General features: G+C 34.1%; 2 protein-coding genes across 5 annotated transcripts; both read right to left on the bottom strand.

The window, feature by feature from the left end:
* Positions 1 to 1223: 1223 nt before the first annotated feature.
* On the bottom strand, positions 1224 to 15426 carry LOC127948719 (tripartite motif-containing protein 2-like). Of its 4 annotated transcripts, none has more exons than XM_052545370.1 (13): positions 15239 to 15426; positions 10904 to 11062; positions 10487 to 10534; positions 9951 to 10111; positions 8143 to 8294; positions 7804 to 7984; positions 6360 to 7122; positions 5182 to 5285; positions 4936 to 5103; positions 4643 to 4811; positions 4440 to 4510; positions 4171 to 4311; positions 1224 to 3714 (listed from the first exon to the last, which is right to left on the bottom strand). In XM_052545370.1, the coding sequence occupies exons 3-13, from the start codon at positions 10524 to 10526 to the stop codon at positions 3562 to 3564; spliced, it is 2103 nt and encodes a 700-aa protein (XP_052401330.1). In that variant the 5' UTR covers positions 10527 to 10534; positions 10904 to 11062; positions 15239 to 15426; the 3' UTR covers positions 1224 to 3561. The 4 variants fall into 4 exon arrangements, with proteins under 4 accessions (XP_052401330.1, XP_052401331.1, XP_052401332.1 ...); XM_052545371.1 differs by lacking the exon at positions 15239 to 15426 and adding an exon at positions 14909 to 15060; XM_052545372.1 differs by lacking the exon at positions 10487 to 10534.
* Positions 15427 to 20970: 5544 nt separating this feature from the next.
* LOC127948736 (ladderlectin-like) lies at positions 20971 to 22706 on the bottom strand. The gene is made up of 6 exons (XM_052545399.1): positions 22607 to 22706; positions 22443 to 22510; positions 22235 to 22332; positions 21628 to 21762; positions 21269 to 21380; positions 20971 to 21128 (listed from the first exon to the last, which is right to left on the bottom strand). The coding sequence occupies exons 2-6, from the start codon at positions 22498 to 22500 to the stop codon at positions 21052 to 21054; spliced, it is 480 nt and encodes a 159-aa protein (XP_052401359.1). The 5' UTR covers positions 22501 to 22510; positions 22607 to 22706; the 3' UTR covers positions 20971 to 21051.
* Between the last annotated feature and the right edge of the window lie 5172 nt (positions 22707 to 27878).

The following is a 27878-nucleotide window of genomic DNA, read 5'->3' as shown; positions in this document are numbered from 1 at the left end:
ACCCCATATTCTTTTGCAAGTTACCCTGTTTCTAAACTAAATATATATTAAATTAATGCATTAATGCATTTGGCAGACGCTTTTAGCCAAAGCGACTTACAGTGCATTCAGGCTATCAATTTTTACCTATCATGTGTTCCCGGGGAATCGAACCCCCAACCTTGCGCTTGATAACGCAATTTTCTACCAATTGAGCTACAGGAACTCTATATGTATATAACTAAATATACTTTACTAAATATTTATTTACGCCTTGACTCTGAACATCAGCTGGGAGAGAACACATGTTTTATATGGACAACTTCTGGATTGGTTGAGGTACCTGGTCGCATGGCAACCCATCATAATTGGAGTCGTGCACGGAATCAATTTTTCACTTGGACTTGAATAAACAGCTACAGTATTTGACTCCGTTTAAAACTGTGCATGTGATGACCTTTTGAATATTTATTTGTACATTTGACAAACTGTACACTTTATAATATAAATCAAACAGCCGCTTTTGTGTTATTATTCATTAGACACTTTGAAACAGACTCATTCAGACACACGAGTCTTTCAGGAGTGACAGAAGCCCGTATAAAGCTGCTGTCTATCAAACCTACTCAAAACTGTGCCTCGTTTTGTTTAATAGTTTAGCATTGTTGTGGTGTATTTTATGTAAGTGTTGCTGATATTAAGTGTCTATGTTTTCATGAGGGTAAAATGATGAGTTTTTGCCAAATCAGTTTTTTTTTTTTTTTTTTTTTCGTGTTGAGCTGGCCAAATTGTCAAAACCCCGGAAGTGACCCACTCTGTGGAAAATAAAACCATTTTTATGTGGCTATTGATGTGACTGGAGTCTAGAAGAGGTAGCCTAACGAATGGGAAAACATAGGATCTTTGGGTGTATGTTATTAGTTTATTCTCAAAATTTTGGCTGAAATTAGATTTGACTTAATAGCAAACTGAAATGTCTTCCTGTTTTCTACAATGATGATAAAAAGAAATGTTTCCACAGCAGCACGTCAGCATACTATATTAACTTCTGAAGGATCATGCGACACTGAAGACTGGAGTAATGATGCTGAAAATTCAGCTTTGCATCACAGTAATAAATTACATTTTACATATATTTTCATTTAAATACTGATGTTTTAAAGTGATGATATAAAATTGTTGCAAAAAAAAAAAAAACAATGCATTTACATTTTTACTAATTACTACAATACAGGACAACAAGCTTTTCCAAAGCCACTTTTTAATGCGCTGTACGTTAGCATGTTAATGATATGAAGTGATAATGATTTTAATTGAAAAGATCAACACAGTCCAAGCAGGATTATTGTCATAAGTCGTAAACAGGCACACATCAACTAGATAAACTAAACTATAAACTAAAATAAAATATTCCATTGAAACGTCAATAACTTGAAAACAATGATAAATGTTAAGGCTGATCTTTTTTTGTACAGACATAAAACAATAACATTCAAGTAAAATTATTTTCTGATGAACATACAAAACATTCTTTACATACAATCCTCATATACAGAAAATGAAGCAAATCAGCACACTATGCATATACAAACAATTTACAATCAAAATAAACACATTCTGAAATTTGAATATAAGCAAGAACAAAAAAAGAAAGAAAAAAAGAGAGACCTTTGCATTGTAATGATGATGAAATACTATTGCCATTCAGTTATGATTAAATTTGTATGACATCATTATTACTACAGTATGTGAATCATGCCTCTAAGAATCCTGGGATACGCAAGAGAATGATCGACAAATCAAAATCAATTCTTTGAAAATGTCTGGCATTTAACTATGCATTTGCATTTGAAACCCAAACATCTTTTCTTTGAAACATTATTCACGATAAATACACAAATATATAGATATTTGGTTTTTAATAGCATTTGTAAGGAAAATAGAGAGTCCTAATATTATCTAAATAAAGAGACATATGCTGCTAGTTTTATTCTGGAAGTATGCAAGTCAACAGTGCGTTGTGTAATTACTGTTAGTCTCTTACACGCGTACACACAGTATGTCTTTACACACCACAAATTATTCAAATGTTATTCGTGATGTTTCAATACCACACTGTAATTTTGCTTTTTGAAGTTGCTCTGATTGGACTGAAAACAATTAATTATACAGACACAAGTGGAATATGATCAAAGTTTGTGATACTATAATCAAGCCACCACTACCAGTCAAAGATATTGAATATGGAAAAATTTTTAAATGTTATTGAGTGTTATTATCTCTCTTATGCTCACCAGTGTTGCATATATTTGATTAAAAGAAAATACTGTAAATACGATTACAATTACATTTTTCCATTTTGAATATATTTTAAAATGTAATTTATTCCTGTGAATTTTCAGCAGCCATTACTCCAGTCTTCAGTGTCACATTAAGAAATCATCTGATTTTTTTTTATTACTTTCTGAAATCATTCTAATATGCTGATTTGGTGCTCGGTTATTAATAATGGTTCTTATAATTATCAATGTTGAAAACAATTATTGCTGTTGTGGATTATTGTATATGTTTGTGGAAACATTGGTACACTTATTTCAGGATTCCTTGATTAATAGTATTGAATTGAAATATTAATCTTTTGTATTATAAAAGTCTTTACTATCACTTTTGAATAACTGAATGCATCCGTGCTGAATAAAGTATTAATTTATTTTCTTTTAATCTACTCTATCTCAAAGTTTTGTTTTGTTTAGTAGTGTATCTTGGTTGCCACAAAAAGTTATTAAAAAATAGTCATTAAGCAGCACAATTGTTCAACCTGGTTAATGTCAAGAAATGTTTTTGAGCAGAAAATCTGAATGATCTCTGAAGGATCACGTGACACTGAAGACTGGAGCAATGATGCTGAAAATTCAGCTTTGCTATCACAGGAATAAATGACATTTTAAAATAGAAAACAATTATTAACTGTAATAATATTTGACAATTTTCCTGTTTTTACTATTTTTGTTTAAATGAATGCAGCCTTGATGAGCATAAAAGACTTTATTACATAGTTATTCCAAACATTTGACAAATCGTTTATTAGTCAACTGTCAGATACGAACAGGTCGAGGTGGGAATCCTAAAGCTTGGAGACATGAGATATCGCTGTCTGCTCTCTTGGCTGCATCTCTATAACATATCCCTATCAAAAGGTTCATAAAAGTGTTGAGATAGTGTTCTAATAGCATCCTAGAAGTCAGATGGGGCTCGGATGTGTCCAAAAGCTGGCGGCGCATGCATGGTCCACACATGCAGCACATAGGAGCAGAGTTTCAGCTTAGGAAGTAGATCACTCACCAATGCATTCTGATGTCTCAGTATTTCCACAGTGTAGTGTGGAGGTTTGGCAAAGGCATCCCATAAACAGTGTTTATAAGCTATGGTCTTCTTAGAAGGTTATCCGACATTAGTAACAAATACAAAAAGGTGTGGAAACCAAGGAGGAAGAGTACCATTACATTACATTAAGTGCAAGATTTGGACACATACAGTATGACTTTGATTCTCTTTCCGTCTTAGATCAGAGTCTGTCTGATATCATTGCAGGTAGCGGTACACTTTAAAGCAGTGGTTCCCAGAATCAGCCACCACAACATGGCCATCTGAGGTCAGTGCGAGACCCTGCGGCCCGTAGAGAGGGTCTGCCGCCGTATTGATGTAGGACAGGAACGATCCACTGCCGTCAAACACCTGAGAATCAGAATGATTTTCATTTTAGAATTTTCTTGATTGCATTTATTTAATTCATTCATATATATATATATATATATATATATGTGTGTGTGTGTGTGTGTGTGTGTGTGTGTGTGTGTGTGTGTAGTTAGATTTTTCCTTTTGAAAAATATTCATACTTCTGTTCATTAAAGTCAATTGACCGTAAAGACATAATGTGACAAAAGATTAGTCTGTTTATAATAAAACACTGTTCTTTTGAAATTTCTATGCATCAAAGAATCCTGAAAAGGTTTTAAAGACAAATTATACAGATTATTTTCAGACAGAAAGTACTGTTCTCAAAGTTAAGGTATTGGAGACTGATTTTGATTACATACTAGCTAAATGTCTCTGTCTAGATAGGGAGCAGTTTATAGTGACTAACTTTTGTGTTTGTCAAAGTGAACACCAGACTTCACAAGGACTCATTACCTGTATCCGACTGTTTCCCCAGTCTGCCACAATAATGTTCCCATTGACATCCACAGCAACCCCTGTGGGAGCATTGAACTGCCCGTTCCCTTCACCATTTGAGCCAAATTTCAGCAAGAATTCTCCATCTGCATTAAACACCTATTAGAGAGTTTAGAATAATAATATAATTTGAACTTTAGAAAGATTATAGAAAATTATACATAAAAAATACACTCTAGTGTTCCTGTAACACCATGGAAATATTTGTGATGACATTATTAGCTTACCTTAACCGAGTGGTTATGAAAGTCTGTGATGATTATTTCATTGTTGTTGTTGACTGCTGCAAAGTGTGGGCCTACATGGAAAGGAAGGGCTAGGTTAAATTCACTAAGAATCAATGAATTATTCATATATTTATTTTTTAATATCACTGGCATCTGTATGTTACAATGCAGTCCTTCATCAGATGCTATAGACCTGTACCTACCTGCAAACTGTCTGTCACCGTTTCCTCTGCTGCCAAACTTAGTGACAAGTTTCCCGCTGGGCTGGAAGATGAAAACCGTACAGGCCTTGTTGTCCACAACGATAACATGTCCGTTCTGATCCACAGATACACCTTTTGGACCCATCAGCCTTCCTGAGCCCAGCTTAGCCTTCGGAAAAAATCAGAATGTTATCAATAAAAGCAAAGTTTATTTTACGAGAGAATTCGTAATGATGCCATTGCGCACTGAAATTTGTTTGTGAGTAGCCTACTACTAGCTAAACATAACTGACCTTGTATTTGCCCTCACTGGAGAAGATGCTAACCCACTTATTGTCATAGTCAGCGATGATGATGTCCCCGTTTGGATGAACAGCTACTCCAGTGGGCCGCTGCAGCTGTCCCGGTAAACGGCCACGCACTCCGAACCGGCTCTGAAACTCTCCCGTACTTGAAAATATCTGATCAACAAAGGATTGGGTTCAGTTATCAGATTCTGCATGAAGATATTCCGTACACACATTACGGGGGTTTCTCACCTGCACACACTGATTGTTACTGTCTGCAATTAAGATTTTTCCTTCAGAACAAGCTGCTACACCTTGGAGGTTAGTGAACTCTCCTTTATTCCTCCCTTTTGTTCCTAGAAAACAAACAGATGTAGTATGAAAGAAGACATCAGAACATCTGAAGTACTTTGCGAAGTTGCATAGTTTGGCTGTGAACTTTTTTTGGGTTTTTATTTTAGGTCATGTAATTTAAAGATGTTCTTCTGGATTTCTTCTGGGTTATTTATGTTTAAACGGCGGTACAAATATGCATTTTAACATACATTTCCATGTTAGTCTAGGCTGGTTTATGGTAGTTATACAACTGTTCAAAAGTTTGGATCAGTAAGATTAAAAAAAAAAGTATTAATACTTTCATTTAAATGTAAAAAAAACATAATGTTCAATATATGTCCCTTAAAAAAAAAAATAATAATATTTCTTTTTTATATATAATGGTTTCCTCAAAATATTAAGCAGCAGAACTGTTTTTAATATTGACAATAAATACATGTTCCTTGAGCACCATATTAGAATGATTTCTGAAGGAATGTGACTGGAGTAATTATGCTGAAAATTCAGCTTTGCCTCACAATAATAAATAACATTTAAAATATATGCAAATAGAAAATAGTTACTGTAATTTGTAATAACATTTTGCAATATTACTGTATTTTTTATCAAATAAATGCATCCTTGGTGAGCATGTGAAACTTATTTCAAAAACATAAAAAAAAAAAAAAAATCTTACCAAATCCCAAACCTGTAAAAGGGATATAATTGTAAAAAAAAAAAAAAAAAAAATATATATATATATATATATATATATATATATATATATATTTGACAAACTTTAAGTGAAATAAAAATATTAAAAAAACGTTCAATATTTCAGTTAGTTGCGACATTTCTCATTTTCATTCTGAGTTTAAAGTAGTAATACAACAACTGAAATTAAATAGACTAAAACTAATACATTTAAAAATACATATTTAACTAAAATTTATGTGAAAAAAAGACAAAGTTAGTACCAAAAACTATATCAATGATACTAATATGACTGATTTGGTGCTAGTCTAGATGGAAGTGAGGATGTTGGCCTTTTCAACAGGGAGAAAAGCAGCTCATGATTTATTAAAGCACATCCATTAGTCTTTCACTGCATGTACCTATTCTAAAAATGAGGTCATCCTCAATCGGGTTCACTCTCTTTTTCGGGGTGCTGAACAAGCTTCCTGCCCGTCGGACGCCTTTCTGCCGGCTTCTGCTCCCCGGGGACTTTGCGCTCCGTTTCCGCGCCCCACCATCGCTGGAACCCGTGGATGCTGCATTGGCTGCGGTGGTGGTGGGTGGAGAATCATCCGGAGAGCAGGTCACCTTTAACTGGAAGGGACTTCCTCTAATATGCTGATCATAAAGTCTAAGCGCTAGACTAAAATTTCCCTCTTTCTTCACCGTGTATTGGAATTCATACGTTCCGTTTTTATGGTCCACGATTTCGCCGTCTGCAACGCTGCCATCCGGCGTGCAGACTTCAGCTGAGATGATGGCGTTACCCGTCTTACACAGTCCTCCAGACTTGTCTCTTGTGGTTATGATGACAGTTGCCGGCTGGCCCACGATGCACTGTTCCAGACCCTCTCCTGACGCCTCAGACTGACTGGCCACAGCATTGGTGGTGACGATAGTCCCCAGGTTGTGGATGGACTTGCGAAGTCCTTCGATCTCCATCATGAGATCCAGCTGGTCGTTCTCCTCAGGCTGAAGAGGAAGGCCCTGACTGGCCAGGTCACTGAGTCTCTCTCCTACGTCTTTATGGGTCTGCAGGATGACAGCTTTGTTTTCCCCGTCCAGGGCTTCACCGGTCAGACTGCAGTTATAGTTGATGGCAGCTTCCTCCTGCAGAAGAGTGTCCAACTGAGCCTGCAAAACCTTTAGGATACACAACAGAAAGCATGAGCAATGTCTCAAAAAATCAGCAGCTTAATTAAAATTTCTAAGTTTTACATCCATTTCATTGATTTTTATTCAATTTTATTCAACTATTTCTTCAATAAGCATTAATTGATGTGAAATGATATATTTAAAAAAACTTTAACGTATTTTATTACAGCTAGATGCCAAAGCAAAGGCTTTCGTTTTTGTTTCATTTAGGTTGTACAAAAGTACTAAAAAAAAAGAAAAGAAAAAAAAAAAAAAAAAAAAACTATATAGACATTGAAATACTGATAAAAATTACAAAAACACTAATTAAACTTATTAAAATTAAAATAAAAATATCAAACAAAATCTAATTCAAAATATTAACAAAAGCTATAATATATTAATGATAATCAAATAGCACTGAGACTAAATGAGCATAAGAGAATTATTTCAAAACGATAAGAGGTACAGTATAGTATAGTATATAATTGAGTATACACTAAATACAAGTAAATATATTTAGTAAATGTATTAAATACAAAAAGTATGCATATTTAATCTTAATAAAAACAGACTAATTTGTGCTTGCCACATATTTTTGTGAAGCATGTATTTTATTTATAGTAGCATGCTGTTAGTTTAGCAACATGCAAACAATTGTGAGTTGAATCTTCTGTGCACATACTGTACCTTCTGCTTCAGTCCAGAAGTGACTTCCAGCTCCATGAGCAGGACGCTCTTGCGTGTATCGAGGGTTTTGTGCAGCTCGCTGAAGGAGGAGTGGATGTCTTCCTCTATGGAGCTCCGCTGAGAGTTCAACTGCTGCAGAATTTCTCTCAAACTCTGAACTGCCTCTCTTATCTGAGGAAGCCTGTGAGTTAGTTAAATAGATCCATTAAACATCAATTCATCTGTCTATTCAAGTTGAAAAGGATGTGTAATAATAATTAATAATGGGTGTGCCCTCCTGTTTGTAAGCCTATTTATTTTACAGTACTGAGAATGACATGATAGGCATCATGGGAGCACCTGTTCTTGGCTGAATCCACTCTGTCCTGTAATGCCGCTAGCTGCTGGTCCACAATATTTTCCAGTGAATCAGTGGGGTGCTCAGCATGTTCTCCATTCATACAGTCCTCGCATACGGAATTCTCACAGGCCAAACAGTACAACACAGACACCTGAATACAGCACAGAAAAATAACACAGAAATTAAAAAAAAAATTACTAAAACATGTCATTAAATTTTTTCATTTAGATTTTCTATTATATATTTCATTACATTTATTTATATTAAAATCATTCTGGAAATGTTAAAATAGTTTCTGAAAATTTTTAAAAACATATTTTTGAAAAGCTAATTTTCGCTCTCTCTCTCTCTCTCTCTCTCTTTCTCTCTCTTCTGTTCTGTTAAATTTTTTATTAAAAATTATATTCTAAATATTTCTTTTTATATTGTTTTCTAAATGTATTTCTTATCATTCTTATCTATTTTGTTTTTCCTAAAACCATTTCTATTAAAATTCCTCATTATGTAAAGTAAAATCTGAACCTACTACACAAACGCAAATGGGTTATATGAATGAAATTCGTACATACTACATTCGCCATATTGTCATTATCATGTGACCTACCCATGTCAGCTGCACTGTGATTCACAAATCCCCTCCCGTGGCCTCATGGATCTCATAATCTGGTATGTTTTTTAACCTAATGTGAATTCAGACATACCACTTTTGCTGTACTGTTTCCTACACAGTAGGAAAGCATTCATTTTCCCCCCTGTATATTATAATACTGTACATAAGCATACACAGTGGAGGCTTCTTTTTGAATAATTTCAATATGATATTGGTTAAATAAGGCTATTTCATGTTCTCAGAGTATCTGAATTGGTGTTGGTGGTTGAAAAATGCCATATGAGTCAATCACAATAAATAGATTACTAATCTATATACTGTGATGGTCTTTTCATTGATCCCTCCTTCAAGATAGCTTTGTCTTGTAGTAAACTTGTGATGCTTGAAAATAAGTTCATTATCTTTTCTGGGACTAAGTAGGATGTATTTCAGGTGCTACATGTCATGTCATGTCATAATATGATATGATATGATATGATATGATATAATTTTAAAAACCATTATACAAATTGGGAGAAATGCTTTCGGTCTTTAACTCACAATGCAGAGTTTATATCTCACAATTCTGAGAAAAAAGTCAAATTTGTGAATCGCAATTGTCACTTTATATCTCATGATTGTGACTTTATAACTCGCAATTGTGAGTTTATATCACGCAATTCTGAGGGTAATATAATTTAATATAATACAATTTAAAAAAAACATTATATAAATTGTGAGAAATACTTTCTGTAGGAACAGTCATCCTATGCATGGAAGCCCGTTTACGCTACCGAGTAAAAAACAAGGTAATTGCGACTTTTTATCTCCCTATTTTGACTTTTGTTTCTCATAACTGCATGATACAAACTCGCAATTCCGAGTTTTTATCTCACGATTGTGACTTTATATCTCACAGTTCTGACTTTAGAACTCATAATTGCGAGTTCATATCTCACAATTCTGAGAAAAAAAGACAGAATTCTGAGATGAAAAATTTGCATTAACCTTTTATTATTTTTTATTCAGTGGCAGAAACGGGCTTCCATATAAATGTTCCCTAACCTATTTCCTTCATTTTATATTCAACTTATGATATTTATAGAGGAACCAGCTGAGATCAGGGTACACTTGTTTTTCTGGGACAGAAAGCTTATGCTCATGGGAAAACACCCATCTGTGCATTCATTTTAGTGTGTGTATTGAAATAGGTCTCACTTTTCCTTTGTGTTGAGAGCAAATGAGCGCTGTTCCCTTGTCAGGCAGAGCCTCTAGTACAGTACATTCCTCACTGCTGCTGTCAGGAGAAGCCTGCTGCGCCTCCATGCGGTTGGAAGATGTAACTGAACCCACAATACAAGGATGTAGAAAGCACAAACCTAAAACAGGATTAAACGACATGGGACATCCTCAACTAAGAGTTTTAATAGTACATTATTTTTTGAGGAAAGTAGTTTGACAGTTATTCATTTAAACTTTAAAAGCAATTGTATGTTGTTTTCTGCGTTTTTGTGACTTTGAAGACCCTATAGCTTTTTGTGGAATTTCATACTCATTTACCAAACTTACATACTCCCAGAACAGACAGTTTTGGGGGGAGTGTGAGAAAGAAACAGAAATCATTCTCAATAGAGGTCAGTGTAGAATTAAAATGATTTTGAAAATGATATTTAAAGGCAAAAACGTACATACAGTTGCTTTAACTTTCATAAGTGTGATTTGATTTCATATTTTAAGCTATATTTCACAATTACCTTTCATATTTTTTACTCTGTGGTGGAAACGGGCTTCCATAGTGAAGCCTATGCCAAAAAAGGTGGAGAAACAGTACTGAACTGTTATTAATTAATTAAGACTGATATTAATTTCTAATAATCATGCCAAAATATGTTCTATTAGTTTTCTAGCGGCTCTATACCAATATAGACATAAAATAATGAATATCTGCAAAGGCACAGGAAAATGTTGCTAATATTAAGTACACACCACAAAGGAAAAAGGGGAAACCAATGTGCCATTTTGCAGTACTGGAAATATTTTCCATAAAAAATACAGCATAAAAGCCACAAAGTTAGTGGAAGTCAGGTTAAGTATTTAAAATAAGCATATAACAGATGAAGAAATCTGGTCTAATGTAGAGTGAAGACTTCATAGAAAGAAGTGTTTCTCACCTTAGAGAGATGTAGCTCAGGAGTTGTGCATATAAATGTGTGTTTTCTTATATAACGCAGGGATATTAAGGAAAGAAGGTGTATTTGATCCACTGGAGACACAAACAGACCACAGGCTGCAGGGGCCAATCACAGTCTCCCCTCATTTGACACTGGGCCCTACAGAAAAAAAGAGGAATCAGAGATGACACACACACACACACACACACACACACAACCCTGTAGAATGTAGAAAAGCAGGACAAATTTATACAAAACCATGTATCTGTATGTGTCTAAAAGCAGATGGTATTGCCATGATATCATGGTGAATTAATTTATATGGAACATGAATGATAGTTAAAAAATAATCTCACTGGGTTACACCAAATTCACAGAGACCTACAAGTTACTATGGTAACCTATGTTGGCAATTCAAACGTGCTATAGTCACATGAACATTTCCTCATTCTGCAATTAATGTTCTGAAAGCATATTATTAATGAGCAAAGTCTCATAGCTGAAGTATTTCTGGACACATTTCAACAGGATGCTTTTTATGTCTTCATCTGATAAGAACTATTTCTTGAGAATCAAAACAGTATTTTAGAATGATTTCTGAATGATTGTGTGACATTGACGACTGGAGTATGATGTGGAAAATTGAGCTTCAACATCACAGGAATAAATACGATTTCAAAATATATTTAAACAGAAAACGGTTATTTTAAATTGTAATAATTTTTCACAATATTACGGTTTAACTGTATTTTTGATAAAATAAATACAGCCTGTTGAGAATAAGAAAATTCTATCAAAGCATAAAAGATCTTGACCGACCCCAAACTTTTGAACAGTAGTTCATACCACAATCCACCACAAAATAAGAGCACAGTGTTAAAAAGGTGTGTGAAGTTCACTGCAAATTTGCTGTTATCAATTTCATCTGCTGAGTTAAATATGCAAGTTTTCATATACTAAAATGCTACTCTTTACCACATTAACTTAATTAATAATTTACAGAAGGCTGGAATATTCCAGACACAGGGCAGAGAACAAACACACAAGTCCTATTTTTTTTAGGTTTACCATGACCTTTGGTACTTATTTTAGACGCGTCTCTCTCTCTTCAGTCGAAAGGAAATTAAGGTTTTTGAGGAAAACATTCCAGGATTTTTCTCCATATAGTGGGCTTCAGTGGGGATCAGTGAATTGTTGCATATTGCAGAGATGAGCATTTGTGGTTAAAAAGTATATACTTTTTTTTTTTTTTAAATGAACAATGGTTTTGCTAGAGAAGATTGTCCCTCAGCTGGGAGAGCTCTTTGAAGCTGCATTGAAACTGCAATTTGGACCTTAAACCGCTGATCCCCATTGAAGTCCTTTATATGGAGAAAAATCCTGGAACGTTTTCCTCAAAAAACTTAAATTTCTTTGCCACTGAAAGAAGAGAGACATGAACATTTTGGATGACTAGTACATTTTCAGGAAATTTTCATTTTGGAAGTGAACTAATCCTTTAACAGCTTCCATTCATTCCCACTGTAAACGCAGACAGTGGATTTTGTGAAAACAGAAAGCTTGTAACTACAAGCACTCATATTCAAAGGAAGTATGTTGCGATAGAACCCCACACAATCACTATAAAAATGATTCAAAATGCACAACTACTACTCATGAATACTGATAAAGTAAGTTACTTGGGAATTTAAACTTGGATGGGAATGAGGTCAAAGGGGAATTGAATCGGATGAAAAGATGATGTAATACAAGGAAATGGAATATCGAGCTGGCATATATCATTACTCTTCAGACAATGCCATTTCTATCACAACAAGCTCTCAGTGTTAGAACCAGAGCCCCTCTTTCCATCTCAGAGATCATAATGACAAAGGACAAGGAACATTAACCATAAGGATCCTGGCAAAGGCAAGCAAGCGATTTTGTGAGGGACTATTTAGAGTTACTGAAGCAGAATCTCCCTGGGGTAAAACCATTCATGCATTCTGGAGAGAAGATCCAAAAGCACCCGACAGTTTTCCTGTCAGCTCGCAGAACGAAAAGGACATGTCATTCTCATGGTGGCACAAGCACTAACCTGTCATAACCATGAACTTTCACAGCCAGTGCTACATGTTACAAATCTATAAATTAAAAGAAAAAAAAAATACATTTTTGGTATAAAATTGGGCCTCAAAATTATTGCTCAGTGAATATAGGTGCTAAACTTTCAGATAACGTAGTCGACCTCAGAATGCTTTAAAAATACTATCAAGCTAACCAGTCAGCAAACTAGCTGTTTAGTCTACTAACCATTTTGTTATCTTAACTTTGATTAGTCAGTTAGCTTAGCATAATGCTAACTTATTAATAACTTGCAAGCTTAAAATACTCCTAGCTGATTAGCCTGGTAGGCTAACTGCTACAAAACAACAAGCTATTTTGATTATAACTGGGAAACTTTTCGTCAGCAAAACAACTAAAAATATTTCTTTTTTAGTACGTATGTTTAATTAATTACAGTTATTGAAATCTTGGCCTGGATGAACATGTATATGACAAACAACAAACTTTTATTTGAAGTCAAGATGAAATGGTAAATTGAAATTGACTGGGTTGTTTGCTCGTGTCAGTGTACACGTCATCGTAGAAGAGATGGTGTTATGAGGGGGAGCGAGAGTTAATGTTTTTTAATTAAAGATTATAAGAGTAACAGATTATGACAAAAGATTGTGAATGGAAAAAAAAAGTCACAAGTCTCTGAGATGGTATTAAAATACAATTCCAATACTGCAGCCTGGTCTGGAAACACTTTGGAAACAAATGACCTAGAATTAGGAAAACGCCTGGAAGTATAATTAAGAAACATCCAATTCACTCTCAGTTTGCTTTCATCTGAAGATGGTAAAGGTAGGAAGAGGTCCACCACTATACTTTTGTATTGATTGGCTGGTGGGTTGATTCACTTAGATGAAACATCCTGAAAAAGGAGGATAATTTACATGGACTCCTGTGGTAGGAGGCAGGAAACTGGTTCACTGCAGTAAGTCTTAAAGAACAATGTAGGAAAGCCATCGGTTCTTATGTGGCCATATATATAAAAAAAAGGGAATGCCAGATGCCTTCAGACAGATGATGAAGGTGCCCAAATGTTGAAAGGTGTTCTCTAATCCATGCTTTGTGTCCTGGTTTTGCCAAACAGCACTGAGGCTGCCAAAGAAGACTATGGACAAGAACCAGTCTCTGACAAGAAGATTGTAAATTTTAAGAAATGGTTCCTACTCTTGGAAAAGAGAGAAGTGATGCAATCAGCCTGGCTGACATGAAGAGCATGCACTTCCATCACACTGGTCTGTGTTTCCGCAATAATATTAAACAATAAATTAAAATATCTGTCTATATCCATCTATTTATATATCTATCTAAGTTTATCTAAAATTCTACATACAAATTAGATTTGTGCCTTTAATGCTTTTAAAAAAATCCTCAGTGTTCCCTAATTATGTAAAGTGCTTCCATTTCCAATTACTTATTGGTACTTTACTTTTCTAAGAGACAGAAGCCTTTTTTTACACATACAAAACTAATTAATTTGTATACACATTATATATTTCACAGAATATCAATATTTTATATTTTAAATAAATATATTCCAATATATTTTTATGCCATATTTATAATGTGTATTTCTGTATACCTACTGTATTTTCTAAGCAAGTATGCGGTTACAAAATACTATGCGTTACAGATTTTAAAGCACATTTCAGTGCAATGCACCGTTTTTTTTTTATGTCAAATTGATTGCATTTAGGCCAAGGAGCACAGCATATTGACATCATGCTAAATACATTAGAAGCTTCCAGCAAAAAAAATAAATATATATATATATATATATATATAAGCGTGTATGTGAAAGCCTGACACATGAAATCAACAGAATATTAGATTAGGTGCAGAGCCGAGGAATAGCAGTTTTGCTACACACGAGGCCTATCAGAAAGATGCAACATCATTCTAACAAAATACCTGATACTGTATGATTGCATGAGTCATATGCAGTCTTCAGTAGAACAGTGTAGTTTAAGTTCGGGCTTCACGCATCAAACGCAGCAGAACCACTTGATCTAAAGGAACATGACTGCGAACGCAACAGTGCTATCTTCCATCACAGTGTATATGTGAGCATCCATCTCCTCTCCTCCTCCTCCTCTTCCACCCCACCCCCGTTCTTGCTTCCCATGGAAACATGGTGCGTTGGTGTATCACAGATGCTGCTGCATAATTCCCCGACTGTAAAACAACCACCCTCCCTTTCTGTGCGGTTCTCTATGTGTCTGTCTGTATTTTGGGTCTTACCTTTCCTCCATAGCTGCGTAGCTTCAGATGCACCAGCGCTACAGGAGCTTCTTCCCTTACTCATCATCAGCCTGAGACCCATTTCCCGTATAAGAGGGGTGGGGGCTGTTTTGCACAGTCTCTTTTCGTTTCTGTTCACTCGAGTGGCTCACTCCCCGTCTCTGAACTACAGCGACATATGCAACTAACACCAGCTTGCCGTAGGGGAGGAGCCAGGCGCGGGCTGCCGCTCTGTAGCCAATCACAGGACAGTAATCACTGACTGACCGAAGCATATAATCTCCGTGCTCTACCTTGATTTTTTTCTCTCTCTTTTTTCTCTCTGTGTCTGCCTCCTATCGTATATTTAGAACCGAAAACAAAGTTTATTATTATTATTATTACTATTATTCTTATTAGTTACTTTTAATTATTTAATGAAAAGAATGTATTATAATGTGTTTCAATTAAAAGTATTCTTTGATATTTTTTATCTTTAGGGGATTTTATGGTACAAGACAATATTTACCAATAAATTATATAATTTATTTTATACATATATATATATATATATATATATATATATATATATATATATATATATATATATATATATATATATATATATATATATATATATATATATATAATGCCTGTTTTCATGACTGATTCAGATTTGTAGATTTAATTTAGTTAATGGATTAATGTAATTAGGCAGTTGCATACATTTATTTAAATCTAGATTAAATTGAATTAGATTAATCTGATTTAAGTATTATGAATGGTAATTCAGACACATGTACATTTTATTTTATTTTTTTGACAGAATATGTTTTGGCAGTTGCGATCTTGTTGACAATGTCTTGGATGAATACATTATTGTGTCCCCCCAGTCAAACCAAAGAGAACATTGAGAGACTTTTGAATGCTGCCCAAGTTGGAAAATATGAGTGGAACAGCCTGGTACTCTCACTGAACACATCTCAGTGTCATTACAACTTCTGGACAATGCAGATATAGCCTACAAAAAAAAAAAAAAAAAAAAAAAAAAAAAAAAAAACACTCCACAAATGTGTGAAACGTTAAGACATTTAATTTGATTCTGTTTGATCATTCACAGCATTAACAAGACACGGAGCTTAGTAAGCACTGGAGTAAAGTGACAAATTTTGTTCTAAACAAGTAAAACCATCCAATCCTATGATTTATGTAAGACAGGGGTCTTGGCTGGTCAAGACAAACTTCAAAGTGAGCTAACATAACCAGGTTTAAAATTAATTTGAACATATAACATGGCAGTATAACATGTTATGAACTGTTTAAAATCTGGCCATAGTTTTCATGTCATTATTTAGAGAAACAAAAAGTGCATTTAGTGGTTCTAGTTCCACATTTACTTTTTGGTTTTACGCTATTAAACGACCACGGCTTTATTAACTATTACACATGGCTAATTGATTCATTATTTGTTGCAAAAAGTCTTAAGTTAAAACTTAATAAGTTTTTTTTTTTTTTTTTTACCTCATGTAGAGATCAGGGCAATGCTCTGTGAATTATAGGCTTCTTAAAAAACAAAAAAAATAAAAATAAATAATAATAATTATATATATATATATATATATATATATATATATATATATATATATATATATATATATATATATATATATATATATATATATAGCCTATATATATATATATATATATATATATATATATATATATATATATATATATATATAAAGTTACAAAAAAGTTAATAATAATAATAATAAGAATAAAATAAAAAAATTACAATGAATGACTTATTATACAATCATTTATATTATTAATCTTATGATTTCCTCACAAAAAATTTCTTATTATAATCAATGTTGATATTATCATTACCACTACAATGTTTACAATGCCACTACAATGAATGCACATTATTTTCTGAAGGATCACATGATGCTGAAGAGTGGAGTAATAATGTTGAAAACGCAGCTTTGTATCACAGGAATAAATTTCAAAAATTAGAAAATACAGTATAGACCAAAAGTTTGGACACACCTTCTCATTCAAAGAGTTTTCTTTATTTTCATGACTATGAAAATTGTAGAGTCACACTGAAGGCATCAAGGGCTATTTGAGCAAGAAGGAGAGTGATGGGGTGCTGCGCCAGATGACCTGGCCTCCACAGTCACCGGACCTGAACCCAATCGAGATGGTTTAGGGGTGAGCTGGACCGCAGACAGAAGACAAAAGGGTCAACAATTGCTAAGCATCTCTCGGGGAACTCCTTCAAGACTGTTGGAAGACCATTTCAGGTGACGACCTCTTGAAGCTCATCAAGAGAATGCCAAGAGTGCAAAGCAGTAATCAAAGCAAAAGGTGGCTACTTTGAAGAACCTAGAATATGACATATTTTCAGTTGTTTCACACTTTTCTGTTATGTATTTAATTCCATATATAATTCCACATGTGTTAATTCATAGTTTTGATGCCTTTAGTGTGAATCTACAATTTTCATATTCATGAAAATAAAGAAAACTCTTTCAATGAGAAGGTGAGAAACTTTTGGTCTGTACTGTATATTCAAATGTAAAACAATTCATTTAAAAAATAAATAAATAAAAATAATAATAATAATAATAAAAATGCAAACCTACTGATGCATATATATCCATAAAAATATATTACAATGCTATATATATATATATATATATATATATATATATATATATATATATATATATGATATATTTTATTTTAATCTATTTTTCAGGAATGTTTAGATGATGTATGCTCTATCAAGACCCATCCTCCACAGAGCAGGTCACCCCAAAGACTGTCTCATTCCACCATGACATCACACCAGGCACTTTGACACAGTGAAGGATCAAAGGTCAGATGTGTTCCTTCCAGGTGCAGGTAAATCCATAGACAGTAAAAGAAAAAAAAATCAATTATTTAAACAGGCACTAATGTGTGATAACTGTCAGTCTGCACACAAAGACAAATATTTTAAGTCATTCTATTGATTTTCTGTAGAACTGCTGAGGACAAGACCACTGGCCCCTCTAAATGGGTGGTCTTTGTGTTTGGTACATAGATGGACAGATTAGATGAGAATTGCCTATGAACATCTCTTGGGAACGCACCATGAACGCAAGGCTCTTCTTAAAAAAAAAAAACAAGCCATCCACCTGTTTTTGTTCTCCACAATTTTTAATTGCATTATTATTATTGTTGTTGTTTAATCCAGGGGTTCCCAAACTTTTCCGTTCCACGACCGACCTAGACAAGTGTAATCTATTTCACGACGCGTCAAAATATTTGAAAAAAATGTTTGACATTACTATAAGCCTAATCTTACTTAAAGGTTTGATGACAGAAATTAAGTATTTAAGAAAAATGACCATTTTATGTTAGAGTACAACTGAAAAATTTCACTACTAATATTTAAGTTTTAATTTATGTTTACAGATGTTAAAATATGTAGTGTCCATGAAAAAACGTGAAACAGGCTCATTCCAGTGAACTGTAATCTGCGCTGCTGTTTCTTTGTTCCTGAAAATGCATTCATGATCCTTCTGTATGGCGTTATATTTTAGTCAAAAGTTATGAGCGTGTAAGACGTGCTCACGAGCACATTATGTTATTTCACACGAGCAAAAATGAACCTTCAGCTGGCATGATAAAAGTACTCGCGCACAAATTCAACAACCGAGAAGTGTACATGTAGCTGCGGTGGCGGAGTGCTGCTTTGCTCGCACAGTGGATTTCTGCTATTTCATAACTTTTGTCTAAAATATAACGCCATACTTCTGTGTGTTGGCGAGAACGGAGCACAATCCAACACTTTTTTTTGGATAAGCATAAGAAGCAAAGTAGAACTGTCTAACTGTGAGATTAAAATAACTGTAAAATGGGTAAAAACTAAAAATAAACAGGGGTTTCGTTAAAAAAAAACAAAAAAAAACAAACACTGGATTACATTTAGTTCAGCCAAAAATTTATTTTTGCAATGGTTAAATGTTCGGAAACATCTTCAAAAGAATTCTGAACTTTGGCAAATTTTTCTCTAAACAGAGATGATACGTCAAGAACACATTGCAAAGATTTGTACATTTTGTTATGTGGAAATGTTTAAATCTTGTGGTGTTACAATTAACCCGGTGTTTGTGCCCTGCTCACCCACATGTGAAATGCTTTTTACAAACCGTTTCCCGGATAAGGCAATAGAAATGAATGAACATGACCTGAAACCGTTTTTGTAACATTTGAATTTTCTGGTGTATGCAATCTCATGCAGAATATAGTGCATTGAAGTGAGCAATTTTTTTTCTCTTTAATAACGTAATGACATTGCTCCGAGACCTTCACTGTTATTACAACTTGTGCGCCCACACTTCAAAACAAAACGAACGCAGACTTGATTGCAACTCAAATCACACCAATGAGATTGCAGTTCGTAATAATGTTAGAAGGCTATATTGTTCAGCCCTAGACTGAACTGTGTGAGTGTGTGTCATTGAAACGCAAATTTAGCTGCAGCAGTCGTGACGTCGTGTTCGACCCACCTGGTTCCATTCTGTGACCAACAAGTCACGAACCACAGTTTGAAAACCCCTGGTTTAATCTACAAATTGAAATTTGTTAATTAAAATGCTAGAAGTATTGGCCTCGTTTGCACTGTAGCTACTTTAGTAGTGTGTTTTTAATTTTATTTACTTGCATTATTTTCCTAAACACTAAAAATGTTAGTAACTGCTTTTACTAAACTCCGTAAATAAATTTAAAATACTCTAACACCGTAAAAAAAAAAAAAAACGTTAGTTCAACTCAAATTTTCAAGGCAACCGACTGCACAGAATTTGAGTTGAAGATAAACTTAATTTTTATGAACTACAATTATTAAGTTGCATCAGCTAAGTTTTTCAAGGTCTGACAAAGTTTTTTTTTTTTTTTTAATTCAAGTTACTAGAACTTTCGAGTCTGTAAAAGCTTACTAGTTTGAGTTTAAATTACCAGGCATTCTATAAATACAAAAATTCTCGTTACAGCAGCTGAAACAATTACTGTCATTGAGATTTTTTCGGTTTTCAAAAAAAAAAAAAAAAAAAAAAAAAAAGGATGTGTCCTTTGTGAAGCAATTGTTCTTTTTGAATGAATCTTTTAGGGGAACAAATCATTCTCATACACGTAGTCCACGGACTCCGACAATTCGCTTGAATATGTTCATTGTAGTGAGGACCGAGTCGCAAACAAATCATTAAATTTAATCCAGTTCTTCATTGGGAAGAAGTTAACCAAATGGAACTGAATCATTTGAAACCATTTGAGTCTCCAATAAGCATTAAATCCACAGAAGAAGCAGTTAACTTTAATATGACGGACATTCCCTCGGAGTTAAAACAAATATCCCGGAGTAGTTCGTTTACTCAAACAATACACTGAATGAACTGCGGTGAGGAGAGAACTGAAGATGAACACCGAGCCAGATAACGAACAAACACACCCACTGGAGAGATTCTCGTTCTCAAGTCAAGAACCAGTTGCATCGGTTTTCGGCTCACCAGTACACTGACCCGAAAACAGTTTCTGCGAGATGCGTTCCGTAAAACACATACTTGACCCTACAAAGCCCATTAAACACCGGTCCCTTCCTTGACTTCGTTGGAACAAACCAAAGGGTCTTTTAGATTTTACTCCAGCAGGATTTAAAAAAAAAAAAAAAAAGCCAAGAAAGTTCAAATATACATTTGGGGTTTGAGGTCCACTTCACTTTTATTTTTAGAGGCTAACATTAATCCAGAAACTAAAGCCTCTCGGGTGATGGACAGACAAGATTAACAAGCAGGAAGAGAAATCAAACAGATGAAATTGAGAGGAGTGGCACAGTCCAGATCATTCCAGCGTTGCTCAGCTGTGGAAATTCAGTTACATTCAGAAAGTTAGTCAGATAGGCTTTAGTGCAAACAGGAAGCCATAAGTGTTACAAAACGTAAAGGTTTCAGACCTCTACAAGTTTAATACCAAAAAGATTAAAGAACATGTATATTTTACCTCCATAGGCCAGCTCCACACAATTTTCCTTTCCTCCATATTCATTTGGCTCACCAGTAAGCCAGTCACTGTAGTCAAACTTTGAGCCATCACTCCAAAACCAGACATTATTCTAAGAACGTTAGATCAACATTACTGAACTTGTTGCCATTTCCACCATTTGCTGCTTCTCATTTTATCTTACAGTGGTAGGTTTAGTTGAACATCTAATTTCACTGCACCTGAAATGCTGGTTTGTTGGGGCAGTGCAAACCAGCTTTTACTAAGTGTGAACAAGCAACACTTATGGTTTGTTCTAATTTTGACATTAATCCGACACTGGTTGGATTGAGATTTAAATGGAAAAGACGACCGGTTACCTTAATTGCATCATGAGCACCAATCCAGGTTCGGGGCATGCCACTAGCACATTTTCTCAGAAAGGTCTTGAGGAAACCGCTAGTGTGTGGATCATGGACTGATGCAAGGTTTCCACCGAGCTCAAGACACTTTTTCTGACAGGATGAAAAACGGTTAAGTGCATTGCAGTTCATTTGGATCTAAAGCTGAAAACAAACCCCATAGACACCCTTTAAAATATAGTGGAGCATGACTCAATCTTTGAAAGATGCATGGCACAGAGATACAGGAATTTGTTTGATCAGTAAACACTTGACCGCTTTAAGACACCCTTGACCATGTAAAGATATTTTTTGGTAGAAAGAGTATAACCAACAGGGTTACCTCATTGGGTTTACTAAATAAGATGGTAAGTGGTTGCGATCAGTTCATTTTAGCTATATTTAAACAAACTAGTTCAATTACCTCAGCAAAATTGGTTCATTTAAACATAGCTGAAATTAATTGACTGCAAGCGCTTACCATAAATATTTTAACATTACAATAGTGCAAACAGTTACAGTATGACTTGTTACACAATTTGGGGCTTGCTCCTATGGTCAGCATTTGTGGAAAAGACAAACTTGCCTCTGCTTCAGCCCATGGTTTCAAGTCACTGAAAAATTTAAAACACTGCATCTCAAACTTTTCCCAGCCAGGGGGACATCTTCTACCACTGCGAAAACCTGCAGAGAAATAATTTGCTCTTATTAACTAGTGAACAGAAAGCAAGAATAGTCATAAAAGAGTAGAAAACAGTTATTTAAAAATAAAATTCAGCCCATTGTTCACTCACCATTAGAGTTGACTCCACTTACAGCCAAAGCGAGAATAAAGGCTACAGAAATCCACATGCTGATAGTCCTATTAACATCAACATTATCCAAAATAAATGTAATGAACCTGCATTAACAAATCTTTACACACTAAGAAACAAAACACAGTAGAAAACTATCTTACCAAGTGACTGAAAATTCAACTAAACACACTTTAACACCCCTGACGTAGTTTTCTGATCAGTACTTGCAATCAGCTTCATTTATACCCAGTTGCTCAGTCACAAACGCTGGTTCAACACCAATGAAAGCTCTGTCAATCTATCAGTCCTTATTTGGTAAACAAGACCCAAGGGCTGCACGATTAATCGAATGATTGTGTTCTGTGATTAGTAATAAATCTCCAGCACGTGCTTTCAGATTGAGCAGCATTTCCTACACAGAGCCACAGTTCTCTAACAAGCTACATGAAATTCAATCCACTTTGTGTTGTTTATGAGGTTTGTGTTTGGATTATTGTATGGTTAGATGATCCACACATGGTCCATTATAAGATATCTAACAGAGTCATACATTTTTATCTATTGGTATTTGATATAATCAAAGATGTCATGTGTCTAAATAAGATGTCCAGGACCTCCAGCAGAGATATAGGCCCACAACATCAAAAATACAACTGTATATTTAATTGTACACATGTGGTACTTTTTATCTCTGTGTTCACCAAACCCATCTTGAGTGTTTGCTGCTAAATAGCTTATTTTTTGTTTCATCTGATCATAGAAGCCAGTTCCATTTGAAGTTCCAGTCGTGTTTTATAAATGAATATGCTTTAGTTTGTTTTTGGATAAGCTAGAAGAATTTTTCTTGTAACCCTCCTAAACAACATGCGGTGATGTAGGTGCTGTTCCTGTAGCTCAACTGGGGGTTCAATTGCCCAGGAACACATGATACGTAAAAATTGATAGCCTGAATGCACTGGAAGTCGTTTTGGATAAAAGCGTCTGCTAAATGCATAAATTAAAATTTTAATTTAATTTAAATTTAACTATTTTCTGCAATTCTCTAGCTGTGATCCTTGAAGAGACTTTAGCCACTCAAACTCTCCTCCTCACGGTGCATTAGGACGATATAGACACACGTCCTCCTCCAGGCAGTGATATTTTCTGTTGATTGGAAATACTTAATTATTGCCATGATGGTGGAAATGGGAATTTTCACTGCTCTAGGTCTTTTGTTAAAGTCACTTTCTAATTTGTGAAGCTCAATTATCTTTTGCTGCACATCAGAAATATATTCTTTGGTTTTTCTCATTGTGATGGATGATTAAGGGCATTTGGGCTTTGCTTCCCCTCCTCTTTATATTTCTTTGAAACAGGAAGCAATGCCTGGATAATTTCATGTTTATAATCATGCTGGAGTACTCAAAATTGTGAATATTAATATACTTCAGAGTTATTTTACTCATAAGAATTTCTAAGGGTGTTTTTTATTGTAGCCAATGTGTATTAGAGAAAAACATTTATTTCATAATGATATTTCCCCCCACTTTAAATTCTTATTATCAAATGAAAGGTTAGATTTTTGTGAATTTTTAAAATAAAAGATCAAAAGGATTAACAATGCATATTGATTTTCACAGCCTTCTTTGATCATATTTACCAAGGGTGTCCATCTTTTTTGGCATGACTGTATATACTTTATGCAAAAAAAAAAGAAAAAAAAAGTTAATATACAGCTCGTATGATATTTATTTTTTTTACTGGAGGAAAAATAGGAAAATAACAGCTACCGTATTTTCCGGACTATATGTGGCACTTTTTTTTCATAGTTTGGCTGTTGCTGCGACTTATAGTCAGGTGCGACTTATTAAAATTAATTTGACATGAACCGAGAGAAATGAACCAAGAGAAAGCATTACCTTCTATGCTTCTCAGTGCTCCTGTAGTCTACCCCTGAAAACATAGAGCGCCCTCTCGCGGCTGTAGATGGTAATGTTTTCTGTTGGTTCTTGGTTCTAAACAAATGCGACTTAGTCCAATGCAACTTATATATGTTTTTTCCTCGTCATGACGCATTTTTGGACTGATGTGACTTATACTCAGGTGCGACTTATAGTCCGAAAAATACGGTAAAAAAAAATTGGTGTGGTATCTCCATCCTGCCACCAGAGGTCACTCAAAGACCAACAAACATATAAGCCTACTATATTTACGAAATTACAATTAAAAAAACTGACAAAAATACATTTTCTATGTGCTTGTGTACAAATAATTGTTTCTTTTCAATTTGGTTTTCTAAAAAATATTACATCTATCTCCTTGTTTCAGTTTCCTGTTTAATCTCTCTCCTATATGTTGCTGGCTCATTAATATTCAACATACAATTACCATACTGGGCAGAAATGCTAATTTAAAAAGTACAACTATCTATTAAGTTCAGGATATCTCTGGTCTAAAAAGTTACTAGTAACTAAAAAATAAGTACTAGTTCTATTTTTTGTTAACACGAATAGTTTAATTAAATATAGTCACTATTGGAATAAGTACTAGTATCCAATGATTAAGTACTAGTATCTAATGAATAAGTACTAGTAACTTTACAAAAGGCACTAGTACCTAATGAATAAGTTCTAGTACTTAATGGAAAAGATACTAGTGTCTAAAAAATAAGTACTAGTAACGTGAAAAAAAAGATACTAGTACAGCTTATACAGCTTAGTACAGGGGCGGTCATAGCCCCCTAGTATAAGCTTTAGATAGCTTCTTTGGGGACCAGTTCACATGCATGATCATCTTAAGTGCATATGAATATATGTATGTGTGTATGTGAATAAACTTCTTCTTCTATAGATTAAATGTTACAAGGCTTGCCATTCCAGGAGAGGGTGCAGCAAACATGCCATTTACTGCCTGACTTCACCAGCCGGACCTTGAATGACTCTATTGACTGATGATGACTGATGATCCTGTGGCTCACGCAGGCCAGTCACGGATAGGTTTAGAGCACTGACTAGCCAATAGGAACAAAAACACACACAATTAGAGGTTCGAATCCCACCTCGGCCAGAAATAACACCAAATGAGTTTGTATTCGTTTGCAACTAATAAACATTTAAATTATAATAGGATGTAGATCCTTAATATAAAAAATTTGCTTTTTTTTTTTTTTAAAGTGACATCAATTTTATTTTGCACTATGGAAAACCCCATATAAACCCCATTCAATAATTTTTTATTTTTCATTTTTCAAGACTTAACACTAAAATACAGTGAAAACAAGGCCAATATTTCTCTTATCTTTTAATTAAAATGGAAATAAATTAATTTAAATGTATAGCTTGAACAACAATAAAATCTAATCTAAAGTTGTGGAGCACACATAAGAAAAAAATGACACTACCATTTAAATGTTTTTGAACAGTAAGATTTTTAATGCTCTCCAAACCTGTCTTTATTTGATCCAAAATACAACAAAAGCAATAATATTGTGAAATATTTTTTACTATTTAAAATAACTGCTTTCTATTTGAATATATTGTACAATTTTATTTATCTCTGTGATCAAATCTGAATTTACAGCTTCACTACTCCAATCTTCAGTGTCACATGTTCTTCAGAAATCATCATAATGTGCTGATTTGCTATTCAAGAAACATTTATTATTCTTATTATCAATATCTAAAACAGTTGAGTACATTTTCCCCCCAGGATTCTTTGAATAGAAAGATCCAAAGATCAGCATTTATCTGAAATAAAAAGCTCTCTCAACAGTATATTGTTCCATTTTTTTTAATATATGAAAAAAATGTTTTTAGCAAGTATGCTTTAAATTTTTCAAAAGTGATAGATGAAAAATGTCAATTCTGAAAATGTACAAAAAAAAATCATATTTTAGATTAATTCTGTTCTTCTGAACTTCTGATCAAATAAAGACAGGCTTGGTGAGCATTAAAAATCTTAGTTTTAAAGATCGGAGAAATATTGGCCTTGTTTGCACTGTATTTTAGTGTTGTCTTTTTGATTTAAAAAGTGTAAATTGATTTTGATATATTTTATTGACTTGCATTAATATCTTGCTCAGATTTGTAAACTCTAAATGTTAATAACTGTTATTATTAAACACGTAATGTAAAACATTCCTTTTCTTCAACCCCCGTGTTCTTCACATCTTTAAATTTGTGGTTTTATCCAAAATTAATGCACATTTTGGTTTGTACTATACTGTATTAGTTACCCTTCTATAAGAAGTTATTTTTACCATAAATAAAATTGAAAACATTGTGTTAAGTTTCATATATATGGGTTTTCTGTAGTGCAAATATAAAATGTCCCTTTAAAATGGTCTAAAAAAATATCAAAATGTTTATTGACATTTTCTATTAAAAGACACCCATTATATTTTAAATGTTTATGAAGATCATTGCACCTTTTGTGTATCCTTGTCAGGGGCCAAGACAGTGAACTTTCCCATAATATTGAAAAGTTACACAAGGACCAAAATTAATAACTAGGCCTAAAAATAGGTCAACAAAAATAACTGAATAAGCTCAAATACATCAACTCATAACTCAAAGTTAACTAAACAAAAACTGACCTGCCCCAAAGACACAGAATAAAGCTTATATAACAGCTTGACAAAACCAAATGACCGCCAGTGACCAAAAAATGTTGACTGAAATCAACCACGACCAACGGGAGCAGAGCCTGATGGGGTCATGGTTGATTTCAGTCAATGTTCAAACAATAAACAGTCATGGTGATTGGCATATTTTGTATCAGTTTATTTTGTGACAGTGACCACATAGCAAGATTGCACCAAATGACAATATGCACAGATTGTTCCATAATTGTCTGGTGACACGTTACTTGTTAATGCATGAGAGTAAGTCAGTTAGATAGTCAGTTAAATTATCAGGCCTAACTTGATCATTTACACGTGAAATGACATTGATGCGTTCTGTGCACTTCATTCAAAAAATTTTTTGAGATTGAAAAATAACAGACACACATAAGTGTTTCTTTTGAAGGATCCGTCCTAGGTCAGTATACATGTTAAGCCCTTGGTAATATTATTAGAAAATACGGAATTAGCTTCCACTGCTCTGCTGATGATACTCAGCTATATATCTCAACGAGACCAGATGAAACTCCTCAATTATCTAAGCTAACAGAGGGTGTTAAAAAAGTAAAAGATTGGATGACAAATAATTTTCTCCAATTAAATTCAGATAAGACAGAGATATTAATTATTGGACCAAAAAACACTACACAGAATCTTGTAGATTACAATCTGCAACTAGACGGATGTACTGTTACTTCCTCTACAGTCAGAAATCTGGGTGTTATATTAGACAGCAATTTGTCTTTTGAAAATCATGTTTCCCATGTTACAAAAACTGCATTCTTCCATCTCAGAAACATTGCCAAACTACGAAACATGTTATCCGTTTCTGA

The sequence above is a fragment of the Carassius gibelio genome, chromosome B1, assembly GCF_023724105.1.
Source record: "Carassius gibelio isolate Cgi1373 ecotype wild population from Czech Republic chromosome B1, carGib1.2-hapl.c, whole genome shotgun sequence".
Lineage (NCBI taxonomy): Eukaryota > Metazoa > Chordata > Actinopteri > Cypriniformes > Cyprinidae > Carassius > Carassius gibelio.
Note: the sequence above shows the minus strand (reverse complement) of the source record. Positions and strands in the feature narration are given on the sequence as shown.